The following is an 18,258-nucleotide window of genomic DNA, read 5'->3' on the forward strand; positions in this document are numbered from 1 at the left end:
GCCTATGCTGCTCTGTACCATCACTCATTCATATATCCTTATGTACATATTCTTTATCCCCTTACACTTGTGTGTATAAGACAGTAGTTTTGGAATTGTTAGTTAGATTACTTGTTGGTTATTACTGCATTGTCGGAACTAGAAGCACAAGCATTTCGCTACACTCGCATTAACATCTGCTAACCATGTGTATGTGACAAATAAAACTCTCTGTCTGTCCTTAACAGGCTGGGCTACCAGACTACCTCGCTGTCTGTCCTAAACAGGCTGGACTACCAGACTAACTCTCTGTCTGTCCTAAACAGGCTGGGCTACCAGACTAACTCTCTGTCTGTTCTAAACAGGCTGGACTACCAGACTACCTCTCTGTCTGTCCTAAACAGGCTGGACTACCAGACTACCTCTCTGTCTGTCCTAAACAGGCTGGGCTACCAGACTACCTCTCTGTCTGTCCTAAACAGGCTGGACTACCAGACTACCTCTCTGTCTGTCCTAAACAGGCTGGACTACCAGACTACCTCTCTGTCTGTCCTAAACAGGCTGGACTACCAGACTACCGCTCTGTCTGTCCTAAACTGGCTGGACTACCAGACTAACTCTCTGTCTGTCCTAAACAGGCTGGACTACCAGACTACCTCTCTGTCTGTCCTAAACAGGCTGGACTACCAGACTAACTCTCTGTCTGTCCTAAACAGGCTGGACTACCAGACTACCTCTCTGTCTGTCCTAAACAGGCTGGACTACCAGACATGATCTTTATATAATGTTGAAGATATTTTAGGATGATACCTGTAGTCTTAATGCTTTAATAAGTGCAGTATTGTTCCCATCTCTGTGTCATTGTGTTGAATGCCCACTGGTATAAGAAGTCTATAGTTTACAGCTGTACATATCTCTGTTGCTTAATGATTTATGTAGCTTGAGGTTTGTGAGCTAGCTCTTTAAACCAGGGCTTTAGTTTTGAGAGGAGACAGGTTTGCTGTTGAGGACAGAGAAAAGAGAGAGAGAGAGAGAGAGAGGGAGGGAGGGAGGGAGGGAGGGAGGGAGGGAGGGAGGGAGGGAGGGAGGGAAAATTGTTGTTGCGTGTTTGTGTGACAGATGGAGAGTGTTGCATAAGAGAATAATATGGGGAAACGCCTGCAGGCTAAAACCTCTCAAAGACCCAACACACACGCTACACACACGTTACACACACACGCTACACACACGCTACACACATGCTACACACGTTACACACACGCTACACACACGCTACACACACGCTACACACACGGTGTGACACCACCTCTCTCTCTGTCACCTTTAGGATCTGATTCATAGGGACATCCTGTACTATAACGGCCTAACTAACACTTTCTCCCTCCCTCTCGCTCTCGCTCTCACTCTCGCTCTCGCTCTCGCTCTCGCTCTCGCTCTCGCTCTCGCTCTCGCTCTCGCTCTCCCTCTCCCTCTCCCTCTCCTGCTCCCTCTCCCTCTCCCTCCCTCTCGCTCTCTCTCTCCCTCTCTCCCTCTCCCTCTCCCTCCCTCTCGCTCTCTCTCTTTCTCCCTCTCTCTCCTCTAGGATCTGATTCGTAGGGACATCCTGTACTATAAGGGCCTAACAACACCTCTCTCTCTAGGATCTGATTCGTAGGGACATCCTGTACTATAAGGGCCTAACAACACCTCTCTCTCTAGGACCTGATTCGTAGGGACATCCTGTACTATAAGGGCCTAACAACCTCTCTCTCCTCTAGGATCTGATTCGTAGGGACATCCTATACTATAAGGGCCTAACAACACCTCTCTCTCTAGGATCTGATTCATATGGACATCCTGTACTATAAGGGCCTAACAAAACCTCTCTCTCTAGGACCTGATTCGTAGGGACATCCTGTACTATAAGGGCCTAACAACCTCTCTCTCCTCTAGGATCTGATTCGTAGGGACATCCTGTACTATAAGGGCCGTATCGACATGGACCGCTATGACGTGCGGGACGCCATCGACGGACGTGATGACGACTTCAACGTGAGCGTGAAGAACGCGTTCAAATTGCACAACAAAGACAGCGAGGAGCTCCACATCTTCCTGTCCAAGAAACAGGAGGAGAAGATGCGATGGCTCCGGGCTTTCCACGAGGAGAGAAAGATGGTGCAGGAGGATGAGAAAATCGGTTAGACACACACACACATTCTTACACATTATTACACACTTACAGACACACACACACTCACACACACACACATTCTTACACACTTACAGACACACACACACATTCTTACACATTCTTACACACAGTTACACACTTACAGACACACACACACTCACACACACATTCTTACACACTTACAGACAAACACACACACTCACACACACACAGTCTTACACATTCTTACACACTTACAGACACACACACACACACTCACACACACACATTCTTACACACGTACAGACACACACACACACACATACATTCTTACACATTATTACACACTTACAGACACACACACACTCACACACACACACACATTCTTACACACTTACAGACACTCACTCACTCACACACACACACACACACATTCTTACACATTCTTACACACTTACAGACACACACACACACACATTCTTACACATTCTTACACACTTACAGACACACACACACTCACACACACACATTGTTACACACTTACAGACACTCACTCACTCACACACACACACACATTCTTACACACTTACAGACACACACACACACATTCTTACACACTTACAGACACACACTCACTCACACACACACACACACACACACACATTCTTACACACTTACAGACACACACTCACTCACACACACATTCTTACACACTTACAGACACTCACTCACTCACACACACACATTCGTACACACTTACAGACACTCACTCACTCACTCACTCACTCACACACACACATTCGTACACACTTACAGACACTCACTTACTCACACACACATTCTTACACACTTACAGACACTCCCTCCCTCACTCACTCACTCACTCACTCACTCACTCACTCACTCACTCACTCACTCACTCACTCACTCACTCACTCACTCACTCACTCACTCACACACACACACACACACACACACACACACACACACACACACACACACACACACACACACACACACACACACACACTCACACACTCACACACACACACACACTTATATTCACTCACACACACACCGTTTGATGGTTATCAGTCACACATTTTGTACCTACTTGTGGTGATGTTAAATGTTCATTTTATAATGAACAATTATGTTCTATTCTATTTCTGTGCTGCCCGATATGCTTGCCGTCATGGTGTACTCTCTGGATTATTTCAAGGTTACCATAGAGCTTGTGTGTTTCAGGGTTTGAGATCTCAGAGTACCAGAAGCGTCAGGCAGCACTGACTGTGAGGAAGGTATCTAAACAGAAAGGTGAGACAACACGAAGACACCAGGTGATTTACCTTTCTTTCTCTCTCGCTCTCTTCTCTCTCTTCTCTCTGACAGTCTGTCTTCTCATCGCTGTTTACTTACCGAGCCTTACACATACACGTTTACCTTGGTCTGTCACACACCCACACACACTCCGTACATACACACACTCCGTACATACACACCACACATCACTCTTTCACCTACGCCTCTCACCATGTCTGACCTGATCTTCTCTTTCTGTTTACAAAAATCGATTTACAACCATTCCAAGAGCGTCAAATCTAGTCACACATTATCTCCCAGAAGAGCCTTGTCAATCAAACGACTGCTAAACACCAATGAAAAGACAGAGGGGTTTTATGCTTCATGGTGAATATAATCTTATCTTGAAGTGAAAATGCAGAAGGTGTACAGAACGCCAGTTGGATGGGTGTTGTTTGCCATTGTTGATGTGATGTGTGTTTGGTACCGTTTAGACCCATCATAACAGATGTGTTGTTTGCCATTGTTGATGTGATGTGTGTTTTGTACCGTTAGACCCATCATAACAGATGTGTTGTTTGCCATTGTTGATGTGATGTGTGTTTGGTACCGTTAGACCCATCATAACAGATGTGTTGTTTGCCATTGTTGATGTGATGTGTGTTTGGTACCGTTTAGACCCATCATAACAGATGTGTTGTTTGCCATTGTTGATGTGATGTGTGTTTGGTACCGTTAGACCCATCATAACAGATGTGAGTAGTCTCTCTGTGAATGTTGTTTCTGATGACACATTCCTCAGTGTAGGTGCTCTATGTTTAACTGTTGCTAAGGAGGCGCAAGTGTCAAAAGTAGTTTGCAATTTCGTCAATGGCATTTTTCCAGCCCTAATGCCAGGTTCCACATTTTACCTGTCTACCATCAGCTGACTTGCGCTGAGGTGGGAGGGGTGGCAATATTTGAGCTGTGTCTTTTTTGGGGGTACAGGTTAGTAATGAGACTATATACTGGGGGTGCAGGTTAGTAATGAGACTATATACTGGGGGTACAGGTTAGTAATGAGACTATATACTGGGGGTACAGGTTAGTAATGAGACTATATACTGAGGGTACAGGTTAGTAATGAGAATATATACTGGGGGTACAGGTTAGTAATGGGACTATATACTTTGGGTACAGGTTAGTAATGAGACTATATACTGGGGGTACAGGTTAGTAATGAGACTATATACTGGGGGTACAGGTTAGTAATGAGACTATATACTGGGGGTACAGGTTAGTAATGAGACTATATACTGAGGGTACAGGTTAGTAATGAGACTATATACTGAGGGTACAGGTTAGTAATGAGACTATATAGAGGTTATTAATGAGACTATATACTGGGGGTACAGGATAGTAATGAGACTATATACTGGGGGGTACAGGTTACTAATGAGACTATATACTGAGGGTACAGGTTATTAATGAGACTATATACTGAGGGTACAGATTAGTAATGAGACTATATACTGAGGATACAGGTTAGTAATGAGACTATATACTGGGGGTACCAGTTAGTAATGAGACTATATACTGGGGGTACAGGTTAGTAATGAGACTATATACTGAGGGTACAGGTTAGTAATGAGACTATATACTTTGGGTACAGGTTAGTAATGAGACTATATACTGGGGGTACGGGTTAGTAATGAGACTATATACTTTGGGTACAGGTTAGTAATGAGACTATATACTGAGGGTACAGATTAGTAATGAGACTATATACTGAGGGTACCAGTTAGTAATGAGACTATATACTGGGGGTACAGATTAGTAATGAGACTATATACTGGGGGTACAGGTTAGTAATGAGACTATATACTGGGGGTACAGGTTAGTAATGAGACTATATACTGGGGGTACAGGTTAGTAATGAGACTATATACTTTGGGTACAGGTTAGTAATTAGACTATATACTGAGGGTACCAGTTAGTAATGAGACTATATACTGGGGGTACAGGTTAGTAATGAGACTATATACTGGGGGTACAGGTTAGTAATGAGACTATATACTGAGGGTACAGGTTAGTAATGAGACTATATACTGGGGGGTACAGGTTACTAATGAGACTATATACTGAGGGTACAGGTTAGTAATGAGACTATATACTGGGGGTACAGGTTAGTAATGAGACTATATACTGAGGGTACAGGTTAGTAATGAGACTATATACTAGGGGTACAGGTTAGTAATGAGACTATATACTGGGGGGTACCAGTTTGTAATGAGACTATATACTGGGGGTACAGGTTAGTAATGAGACTATATACAGGTTAGTAATGAGACTATATACTGGGGGTACAGGTTAGTAATGAGACTATATACTGAGGGTACAGGTTAGTAATGAGACTATATACTGAGGGTACAGGTTAGTAATGAGACTATATACTGAGTGTACAGGTTAGTAATGAGACTATATACTGAGGGTACAGGTTAGTAATGAGACTATATACTGAGGGTACAGGTTAATAATGAGACTATATACAGGTTAGTAATGAGACTATATACTGGGGGTACAGGTTAGTAATGAGACTATATACTTTGGGTAAAGGTTAGTAATGAGACTATATACTGGGGGTACGGGTTAGTAATGAGACTATATACTTTGTGTACAGGTTAGTAATGAGACTATATACTCGGGGTACAGGTTATTAATGAGACTCTATACTGGGGGTACAGGTTAGTAATGAGACTATATACTGGGGGTACAGGTTAGTAATGAGACTATATACTGAGGGTACAGGTTAGTAATGAGACTATATACTGAGGGTACAGGTTAGTAATGAGACTATATAGAGGTTATTAATGAGACTATATACTGGGGGTACAGGATAGTAATGAGACTATATACTGGGGGGTACAGGTTACTAATGAGACTATATACTGAGGGTACAGGTTAGTAATGAGACTATATACTGGGGGTACAGGTTAGTAATGAGACTATATACTGAGGGTACAGGTTAGTAATGAGACTATATACTGGGGGTACAGGTTAGTAATGAGACTATATACTGAGGGTACAGGTTAGTAATGAGAATATATACTGGGGGTACAGGTTAGTAATGAGACTATATACTGAGGGTACAGGTTAGTAATGAGACTATATACTGGGGGTACCAGTTAGTAATGAGACTATATACTGGGGGTACAGGTTAGTAATGAGACTATATACAGGTTAGTAATGAGACTATATACTGGGGGTACAGGTTAGTAATGAGACTATATACTGAGGGTACAGGTTAGTAATGAGACTATATACTGAGGGTACAGGTTAGTAATGAGACTATATACTGGGGGTACAGGTTAGTAATGAGACTATATACTGAGGGTACAGGTTAGTAATGAGACTATATACTGAGGGTACAGGTTAGTAATGAGACTATATACAGGTTATTAATGAGACTATATACTGGGGGTACAGGATAGTAATGAGACTATATACTGGGGGTACAGGTTGGTAATGAGACTATATACTGAGGGTACAGGTTAGTAATGAGACTATATACTGAGGGTACAGGTTAGTAATGAGAATATATACTGGGGGTACTGGTTAGTAATGAGACTATATTCTGAGGGTACAGGTTAGTAATGAGACTATATACTGGGGGTACCAGTTAGTAATGAGACTATATACTGGGGGTACAGGTTAGTAATGAGACTATATACAGGTTAGTAATGAGACTATATACTGGGGGTACAGGTTAGTAATGAGACTATATACTGAGGTACAGGTTAGTAATGAGACTATATACTGAGTGTACAGGTTAGTAATGAGACTATATACTGAGGGTACAGGTTAGTAATGAGACTATATACTGAGGGTACAGGTTAATAATGAGACTATATACAGGTTAGTAATGAGACTATATACTGAGGGTACAGGTTAGTAATGAGACTATATGCAGGTTATTAATGAGACTATATACTGGGGGTACAGGTTAGTAATGAGACTATATACTGGGGGTACAGGTTAGTAATGATACTATATGCTGGGGGTACAGGTTAGTAATGAGACTATATACTTTGGGTACAGGTTAGTAATGAGACTATATACTGAGGGTACAGGTTAGTAATGAGACTATATACTGGGGGTACAGGTTAGTAATGAGACTATATACTTTGGGTACAGGATAGTAATGAGACTCTATACTGGGGGTACAGGTTAGTAATGAGACTATATACTGGGGGTACAGGTTAGTAATGATACTATATACTGGGGTACAGGTTAGTAATGAGACTATATACTTTGGGTACAGGTTAGTAATGAGACTATATACTGAGGGTACAGGTTAGTAATGAGACTATATACTGGGGGTACAGGTTAGTAATGAGACTATATACTTTGGGTACAGGATAGTAATGAGACTCTATACTGGGGGTACAGGTTAGTAATGAGACTATATACTGGGGGCACAGGTTAGTAATGAGACTATATACTGGGGGTACAGGTTAGTAATGAGACTATATACTGAGGGTACAGGTTAGTAATGAGACTATATACTGGGGGTACAGGTTAGTAATGAGACTATATACTTTGGGTACAGGTTAGTAATGAGATTATATACTGGGCGTACAGGTTAGTAATGAGACTATATACTGGGGGTACAGGTTAGTAATGAGACTATATACTGGGGGCACAGGTTAGTAATGAGACTATATACAGGTTAGTAATGAGACTATATACTGGGGGTACAGGTTAGTAATGAGACTATATACAGGTTGGTAATGAGACTATATACTGGGGGTACAGATTAGTAATGAGACTATATACTGAGGGTACCAGTTAGTAATGAGACTATATACTCGGGGTACAGGTTATTAATGAGACTATATACTGGGGGTACAGGTTAGTAATGAGACTATATACTGGGGGTACAGGTTAGTAATGAGACTATATACTGAGGGTACAGGTTATTAATGAGACTATATACTGAGGGTACAGGTTAGTAATGAGACTATATACAGGTTATTAATGAGACTATATACTGGGGGTACAGGATAGTAATGAGACTATATACTGAGGGTACAGGTTAGTAATGAGACTATATACTGAGTGTACAGGTTAGTAATGAGACTATATACTGAGGGTACAGGTTAGTAATGAGACTATATACTGAGGGTACAGGTTAGTAATGAGACTATATACTGGGGTACAGGTTAGTAATGAGACTATATACTGAGGGTACAGGTTAGTAATGAGAATATATACTGGGGGTACAGGTTAGTAATGAGACTATATACTGAGGGTACGGGTTAGTAATGAGACTATATACTGGGGGTACCAGTTAGTAATGAGACTATATACTGGGGGTACAGGTTAGTAATGAGACTATATACAGGTTAGTAATGAGACTATATACTGGGGGTACAGGTTAGTAATGAGACTATATACTGAGGGTACAGGTTAGTAATGAGACTATATACTGAGGGTACAGGTTAGTAATGAGACTATATACTGGGGGTACAGGTTAGTAATGAGACTATATACTTTGGGTACAGGATAGTAATGAGACTCTATACTGGGGGTACAGGTTAGTAATGAGACTATATACTGGGGGTACAGGTTAGTAATGAGACTATATACTGGGGGTACAGGTTAATAATGAGACTATATACTGAGGGTACAGGTTAGTAATGAGACTATATACTGAGGGTACCAGTTAGTAATGAGACTATATACTGGGGGTACAGGTTGTTAATGAGACTATATACTGGGGGTACAGGTTAGTAATGAGACTATATACTGAGGGTACAGGTTAGTAATGAGACTATATACTGAGTGTACAGGTTAGTAATGAGACTATATACTGAGGTTACAGGTTAGTAATGAGACTATATACTGAGGGTACAGGTTAATAATGAGACTATATACAGGTTAGTAATGAGACTATATACTGGGGGTACAGGTTAGTAATGAGACTATATACTTTGTGTACAGGTTAGTAATGAGACTATATACTGGGGGTACGGGTTAGTAATGAGACTATATACTTTGGGTACAGGATAGTAATGAGACTCTATACTGGGGGTACAGGTTAGTAATGAGACTATATACTGGGGGTACAGGTTAGTAATGATACTATATACTGGGGGTACAGGTTAGTAATGAGACTATATACTTTGGGTACAGGTTAGTAATGAGACTATATACTGAGGGTACAGGTTAGTAATGAGACTATATACTGGGGGTACAGGTTAGTAGTGAGACTATATACTTTGGGTACAGGATAGTAATGAGACTCTATACTGGGGGTACAGGTTAGTAATGAGACGATATACTGGGGGTACAGGTTAGTAATGAGACTATATACTGGGGGTACAGGTTAGTAATGAGACTATATACTGAGGGTACAGGTTAGTAATGAGACTATATACTGAGGGTACCAGTTAGTAATGAGACTATATACTGGGGGTACAGGTCAGTAATGAGACTATATACTGGGGGTACAGGTTAGTAATGAGACTATATACTTTGGGTTCAGGTTAGTAATGAGATTATATACTGGGCGTACAGGTTAGTAATGAGACTATATACTGGGGGTACAGGTTAGTAATGAGACTATATACTGGGGGCACAGGTTAGTAATGAGACTATATACAGGTTAGTAATGAGACTATATACTGGGGGTACAGGTTAGTAATGAGACTATATACAGGTTGGTAATGAGACTATATACTGGGGGTACAGATTAGTAATGAGACTATATACTGAGGGTACCAGTTAGTAATGAGACTATATACTCGGGGTACAGGTTATTAATGAGACTATATACTGGGGGTACAGGTTAGTAATGAGACTATATACTGGGGGTACAGGTTAGTAATGAGACTATATACTGAGGGTACAGGTTATTAATGAGACTATATACTGAGGGTACAGGTTAGTAATGAGACTATATACAGGTTATTAATGAGACTATATACTGGGGGTACAGGATAGTAATGAGACTATATACTGAGGGTACAGGTTAGTAATGAGACTATATACTGAGTGTACAGGTTAGTAATGAGACTATATACTGAGGGTACAGGTTAGTAATGAGACTATATACTGAGGGTACAGGTTAGTAATGAGACTATATACTGGGGTACAGGTTAGTAATGAGACTATATACTGAGGGTACAGGTTAGTAATGAGAATATATACTGGGGGTACAGGTTAGTAATGAGACTATATACTGAGGGTACGGGTTAGTAATGAGACTATATACTGGGGGTACCAGTTAGTAATGAGACTATATACTGGGGGTACAGGTTAGTAATGAGACTATATACAGGTTAGTAATGAGACTATATACTGGGGGTACAGGTTAGTAATGAGACTATATACTGAGGGTACAGGTTAGTAATGAGACTATATACTGAGGGTACAGGTTAGTAATGAGACTATATACTGGGGGTACAGGTTAGTAATGAGACTATATACTTTGAGTACAGGATAGTAATGAGACTCTATACTGGGGGTACAGGTTAGTAATGAGACTATATACTGGGGGTACAGGTTAGTAATGCGACTATATACTGGGGGTACAGGTTAGTAATGAGACTATATACTGAGGGTACAGGTTAGTAATGAGACTATATACTGAGGGTACCAGTTAGTAATGAGACTATATACTGGGGGTACAGGTTAGTAATGAGACTATATACTGGGGGTACAGGTTAGTAATGAGACTATATACTGAGGGTACAGGTTAGTAATGAGACTATATACTGAGTGTACAGGTTAGTAATGAGACTATATACTGAGGGTACAGGTTCGTAATGAGACTATATACTGAGGGTACAGGTTAATTATGAGACTATATACAGGTTAGTAATGAGACTATATACTGGGGGTACAGGTTAGTAATGAGACTATATACTTTGGGTACATGTTAGTAATGAGACTATATACTGGGGGTACGGGTTAGTAATGAGACTATATACTTTGGGTACACGTTAGTAATGAGACTATATACTGAGGGTACAGATTAGTAATGAGACTATATACTGAGGGTACCAGTTAGTAATGAGACTATATACTTGGGGTGCAGGTTATTAATGAGACTATATACTGGGGGTACAGGTTAGTAATGAGACTATATACTGGGGGTACAGGTTAGTAATGAGACTATATACTGAGGGTACAGGTTAGTAATGAGACTATATACTGAGGGTACAGGTTAGTAATGAGACTATATACAGGTTATTAATGAGACTATATACTGGGGGTACAGGTTAGTAATGAGACTATATACTGGGGGTACAGGTTAGTAATGATACTATATACTGGGGGTACAGGTTAGTAATGAGACTATATACTTTGGGTACAGGTAAGTAATGAGACTATATACTGAGGGTACAGGTTAGTAATGAGACTATATACTGGGGGTACAGGTTAGTAATGAGACTATATACTTTGGGTACAGGATAGTAATGAGACTCTATACTGGGGGTACAGGTTAGTAATGAGACTATATACTGGGGGTACAGGTTAGTAATGAGACTATATACTGGGGGTACAGATTAGTAATGAGACTATATACTGAGGGTACAGGTTAGTAATGAGACTATATACTGAGGGTACCAGTTAGTAATGAGACTATATACTGGGGGTACAGGTTAGTAATGAGACTATATACTGGGGGTACAGGTTAGTAATGAGACTATATACTTTGGGTACAGGTTAGTAATGAGATTATATACTGGGCGTACAGGTTAGTAATGAGACTATATACTGGGGGTGCAGGTTAGTAATGAGACTATATACTGGGGGCACAGGTTAGTAATGAGACTATATACAGGTTAGTAATGAGACTATATACTGGGGGTACAGGTTAGTAATGAGACTATATACAGGTTGGTAATGAGACTATATACTGGGGGTACAGGTTAGTAATGAGACTATATACTGGGGGTGCAGGTTAGTAATGAGACTATATACTGGGGGTACAGGTTAGTAATGAGACTATATACTGGGGGTACAGGTTAGTAGTGAGACTATATACTTTGGGTACAGGTTAGTAATGAGACTATATACTGAGGGTACAGGTTAGTAATGAGACTATATACAGGTTAGTAATGAGACTATATACTGGGGGTACAGGTTAGTAATGAGACTATATACAGGTTAGTAATGAGACTATATACTGGGGGTACAGGTTAGTAATGAGACTATATACAGGTTAGTAATGAGACTATATACTGGGGTGCAGGTTAGTAATGGGACTATATACTGAGGGTACAGGTTAGTAATGAGACTATATACTGGGGGTACATGTTTGTAATGAGACTATATACTGAGGGTACCAGTTAGTAATGAGACTATATACTGGGGGTACAGGTTAGTAATGAGACTATATACTGGGGGTACAGTTTAGTAATGAGACTATATACTTTGGGTACAGGTTAGTAATGAGATTATATACTGGGCGTACAGGTTAGTAATGAGACTATATACTGGGGGTACAGGTTAGTAATGAGACAATATACTGGGGGTACAGGTTAGTAATGAGACTATATACAGGTTAGTAATGAGACTATATACTGGGGGTACAGGTTAGTAATGAGACTATATACTGAGGGTACAGGTTAGTAATGAGACTATATACTGGGGGTACAGGTTAGTAATGAGACTATATACTTTGGGTACAGGTTAGTAATGAGATTATATACTGGGCGTACAGGTTAGTAATGAGACTATACACTGGGGGTACAGGTTAGTAATGAGACTATATACTGGGGGCACAGGTTAGTAATGAGACTATATACAGGTTAGTAATGAGACTATATACTGGGGGTACAGGTTAGTAATGAGACTATATACAGGTTGGTAATGAGACTATATACTGGGGGTACAGGTTAGTAATGAGACTATATACTGGGGGTGCAGGTTAGTAATGAGACTATATACTGGGGGTACAGGTTAGTAATGAGACTATATACTGGGGGTACAGGTTAGTAGTGAGACTATATACTTTGGGTACAGGTTAGTAATGAGACTATATACTGAGGGTACAGGTTAGTAATGAGACTATATACAGGTTAGTAATGAGACTATATACTGGGGGGTACAGGTTAGTAATGAGACTATATACAGGTTAGTAATGAGACTATATACTGGGGGTACAGGTTAGTAATGAGACTATATACAGGTTAGTAATGAGACTATATACTGGGGGTGCAGGTTAGTAATGGGACTATATACTGAGGGTACAGGTTAGTAATGAGACTATATACTGGGGGTACATGTTTGTAATGAGACTATATACTGAGGGTACCAGTTAGTAATGAGACTATACTGGGGGTACAGGTTAGTAATGAGACTATATACTGGGGGTACAGTTTAGTAATGAGACTATATACTTTGGGTACAGGTTAGTAATGAGATTATATACTGGGCGTACAGGTTAGTAATGAGACTATATACTGGGGGTACAGGTTAGTAATGAGACAATATACTGGGGGTACAGGTTAGTAATGAGACTATATACAGGTTAGTAATGAGACTATATACTGGGGGTACAGGTTAGTAATGAGACTATATACTGAGGGTACAGGTTAGTAATGAGACTATATACTGGAGGTACAGGTTAGTAATGAGACTATATACTGAGGGTACCAGTTAGTAATGAGACTATATACTGGGGGTACAGGTTAGTAATGAGACTATACACTGGGGGTACAGGTTGGTAATGAGACTATATACTTTGGGTACGGGTTAGTAATGACACTATATACTGGGGGTACAGGTTAGTGATGAGACTATATACTGGGGGTACAGGTTAGTAATGAGACTATATACTGAGGGTACAGGTTAGTAATGAGACTATATACTGGGGGTACCGGTACCGAGTCAATGTGCGGTGGTACAGGTTAGTAATGAGACTATATACTGGGGGTACCGGTACCGAGTCAATGTGCGTTGGTACAGGTTAGTAATGAGACTTTATACTGGGGGTACCGGTACCGAGTCAATGTGCGGTGGTACAGGTTAGTAATGAGACTATATACTGGGGGTCCCGGTACCGAGTCAATGTGCGGTGGTACAGGTTAGTAATGAGACTATATACTGGGGGTACCGGTACCGAGTCACTGTGCGGTGGTACAGGTTAGTCGAGGTAAATAAGTCGAGGTTAGACACACCTGCACCGTGTTTATTTGTCAACACCAGCCCTTTCACACCACCGCCAGCTATTTTCCTCATAGTTTGGACTGTAAAAATAGCAAAGATATTTCCGACACAACCCAGGACCTATAGCACTACTACCAGCGCTAAGATATACCACCGGGTTAGGCTAGTTACAATAGAGCCCTGGGTGGGTCAGAACTGTGTTGTTCTGTGTTTGGTTTGGTGTGTCACAGTACTGTACTGTTCTGTGTGTGTGTGTGTGTTACATCTGTGTTTGACAGTAAATGTGTGTGTTACGTGGTTGGCACAAGGTGAAGTACTGCTCTTGAATTTTCAGATTCATTGTTAGATATCATCTTCAGAAAGAGGGTCTTGTTTTATGGACATGGTTTGAAAATGATAAAGGTATATCATTCATTAGAGTTTTGTTTACTGTAGAGATAATGCAACAAGATGCCATGGCAACTGCTAAGAAATCAGAACTACTATGATTACCAATGGCATTAGAGCATGTTGATCTAGTATGTTCTATTTGACTCTCAAGGCTCTCCATAGAGAAACAGTGTCTCTAATCAGTTAACAACACAACAACACTGTGTTTTTCAAGATGATGCCATGGCAACTTTTCAATTTTCCATCATCAAATCTTGATTATTCACGGTTTGATATTGGCTGTGGAATAGTTGTTGTGATGCTCCTAGATTGTAGTCCAACAGCTTTCTGTTCTTTTCAATCTATTTTGATCCCGCTTACTTTCCTTAGTCTCTGGGTGCTATTCAATCAAACATGTAATCAGCAAAGCCGGAAAAACACTTGTCTCTCCATCGCCGTTGGAAACTCCGGATTTCATATTTGTGCTGGAAGAATGTTATTTTTCCGGGTCCTCGTGTTTGCCTGATTCAGGGATTGTTTGAATAGCATCTCTAGGTTTCCCTTGTGTCATTACTAGAGCAGAGATGTGTATTTTCCATCCTCCAGCATCATCATATGATCATATCATACCTGTCTAATATTATATGCTACAACAATAACACCGTGATGAACACCGTAGTACATAGTTGTAGTTGCCTGTTTGTTGTGAAAGCATGACTAGATGTTGTGTACAATGTTCTGTTTCTGATCCGATACTGACCATGTTTCTCTGGTAATCCACTTCTCCACCCCTTGACTTTTGCTCTCTACCTCTTCCCCTAATCTGTTCTCTACCTCTTCCCCTACTCTGCTCTCTACCTCTTCCCCTACTCTGTTCTCTACCTCTTCCCCTACTCTGTTCTCTACCTCTTCCCCTACTCTGCTCTCTACCTCTTCCCCTACTCTGCTCTCTACCTCTTCCCCTACTCTGCTCTCTACCTCTTCCCCTACTCTGCTCTCTACCTCTTCCCCTACTCTGTTCTCTACCTCTTCCCCTACTCTGTTCTCTACCTCTTCCCCTACTCTGCTCTCTACCTCTTCCCCTACTCTGCTCTCTACCTCTTCCCCTACTCTGTTCTCCTTCCTGACCCCTACTCTGCTTCTCCTTCCTGGCCCCAACTCTGTTCTCCTTCCTGCCCCCTACTCTGTTCTCCTTCCTGGCCCCTACTCTGCTTCTCCTTCCTGGCCCCTACTCTGTTCTCCTTCCTGACCCCTACTCTGTTCTCCTTTCCTGACCCCTACTCTGTTCTCCTTCCTGCCCCCTACTCTGTTCTCCTTCCTGCCCCCTACTCTGTTCTCCTTCCTGCCCCCTACTCTGTTCTCCTTCCTGACCCCTACTCTGTTCTCCTTTCCTGACCCCTACTCTGTTCTCCTTCCTGACCCCTACTCTGTTCTCCTTCCTGACCCCTACTCTGTTCTCCTTCCTGACCCCTACTCTGTTCTCCGTCCTGACCCCTACTATGTTCTCCTTCCTGACCCCTACTCTGTTCTCCTTCCTGACCCCTACTCTGTTCTCCTTTCCTGCCCCCTACTCTGTTCTCCTTTCCTGCCCCCTACTCTTTTCTCCTTTCCTGGCCCCTACTCTGTTCTCCTTTCCTGCCCCCTACTCTGTTCTCCTTTCCTGCCCCCTACTCTGTTCTCCTTCCTGCCCCCTACTCTGTTCTCCTTCCTGCCCCCTACTCTGTTCTCCTTCCTGACCCCTACTCTGTTCTCCTTTCCTGACCCCTACTCTGTTCTCCTTCCTGACCCCTACTCTGTTCTCCTTCCTGACCCCTACTATGTTCTCCTTCCTGGCCCCTACTCTGTTCTCCTTCCTGACCCCTACTCTGTTCTCCTTTCCTGCCCCCTACTCTGTTCTCCCTTCCTGCCCCCTACTCTGCACCTGCCTTCCAGGTGTGAACAGATGCGTGCCCCCTCCTACCCCCCTCCCCAGGACCCCCTACCCCTGGGACAGTATGACCTAACAGAGGACTTGGCACAAGCAGAGGTTTTTGAATTCAGTCAATCAAAACGACGCCAGTCTCTTTTCTGGCACGACAATTCTACTAGATTAACAACGTTTGAGAAATAGAGAAACAGACTCTTTCCAAGGACCATCTATTATTTTCTGAGAAACACTCAAAGTGTTTGGAAGGTTACATCATCGTCCTGTGAAGAAGAATTGACGAGGAAAAAAAGAACCACTAAAGGAAGGACCAATGATGTTTCATTGTGAGTTGTCACCCAGGAGACTGGAAAACTATGGATTCTAACTTCTTCACTTCATTCTAACTGTTCTTAGTTCTGAGTTCCAATGCTTCTCTACTCCAGTAGACACTCCTGTTCCATACTGAACTGTACAGGAATCTACTACTACATCCCTCAACCCCACCATCGCCATCTGAATGTCCTGGATTCATGGAGATAGCTTTTATTTTGTTCTTTTCAGGCTCTGGCGTTTTTCCATATTTGAAGTAAGCATATTTAATGTTTCTTTACCAGAACTAGTGAGTCCACCTACCTACAGTACAGTATGATTGTGTAGATGACAGGTGTTGTGTTGATGTGTGTGTCTGTGAGGATTATGTTGTTGTGATTGTGGCCTGAGGTGCACTGTAATAATGAGGCTGAGGTGGCATCCTATTTCCTACATTGTGGGGTAGGGTGCCACTTTGACTGACAGGAGAGCTGTTGGCTGGTTCTGATGTTTCTCAGAAGTTCTGTTGTCAGCATCACCTGTCCCATCAAAGACTGGTCAGACCATCTCTCTCTCTCTCTGTCTCTCTGTCTCTGTCTCTCTCTTTTCTCTATCCCCTCTGTCTATCTTTCTAAAATAAACAGTACAAAATTAACAGTAAACGATACACTCGCAAAAGGAATAGAGACAGTTCATATGTCATATTATGTCTATATACAGTGTTGTAATGATGTGCAAATAGTCTCTCTCTCTTCTCTTTACCCTTTATCTCTCTCTCATTTTCTCTCTCTCTCTCCCTCCCTCCCCTCTATCCCTGTCTATATCTCTCTTTGCTCTCTGCTTCTCTCTCTCTCTCTGTTCCCCCCCTCTCTCTGTTCCCTACCTCTCTCTCTGTTCCCTACCTCTCTCTCTGTTCCCTCCCTCTCTCTGCCTTCTCTCTCTCTCTGTTTCCTACCTCTCTCTCTGTTCCCTACCTCTCTCTCTGTCCCCTACCTCTCTCTCTGTTCTCTACCTCTCTGTTCCCTACCTCTCTCTCTGTTCCCTCCCCCTCTCTGCCTCTTTCTCTCTCTGTTCCCTACCTCTC

The 18,258-nt window shown here is 41.8% G+C and overlaps 1 protein-coding gene across 8 annotated transcripts in view; it reads left to right on the plus strand.

Moving 5' to 3' along the window:
* LOC109905913 (rho guanine nucleotide exchange factor 9-like) overlaps positions 1-17,319 on the plus strand; it is a 38,654-nt gene extending 21,335 nt beyond the window's left edge. For 2 of the 8 annotated variants that reach the window (XM_031789675.1, XM_031789676.1), the window contains exons 8-9: positions 1,912-2,155; positions 3,377-4,475. In XM_031789675.1, the coding sequence (XP_031645535.1) occupies positions 1,912-2,155; positions 3,377-3,675 (543 nt within the window). In that variant the 3' untranslated portion in view covers positions 3,676-4,475. Of the gene's footprint in view, positions 1-1,911; positions 2,156-3,376; positions 4,476-14,924; positions 15,860-16,891 lie in introns of those variants that run through there. The other 6 variants (XR_004202983.1, XM_031789681.1, XM_031789679.1 and 3 more) reach the window with 6 other exon arrangements.
* The last annotated feature ends 939 nt before the right edge of the window (positions 17,320-18,258 follow it).

The sequence above is a fragment of the Oncorhynchus kisutch genome, linkage group LG15, assembly GCF_002021735.2.
Source record: "Oncorhynchus kisutch isolate 150728-3 linkage group LG15, Okis_V2, whole genome shotgun sequence".
NCBI classification, from domain to species: Eukaryota; Metazoa; Chordata; class Actinopteri; order Salmoniformes; family Salmonidae; genus Oncorhynchus; species Oncorhynchus kisutch.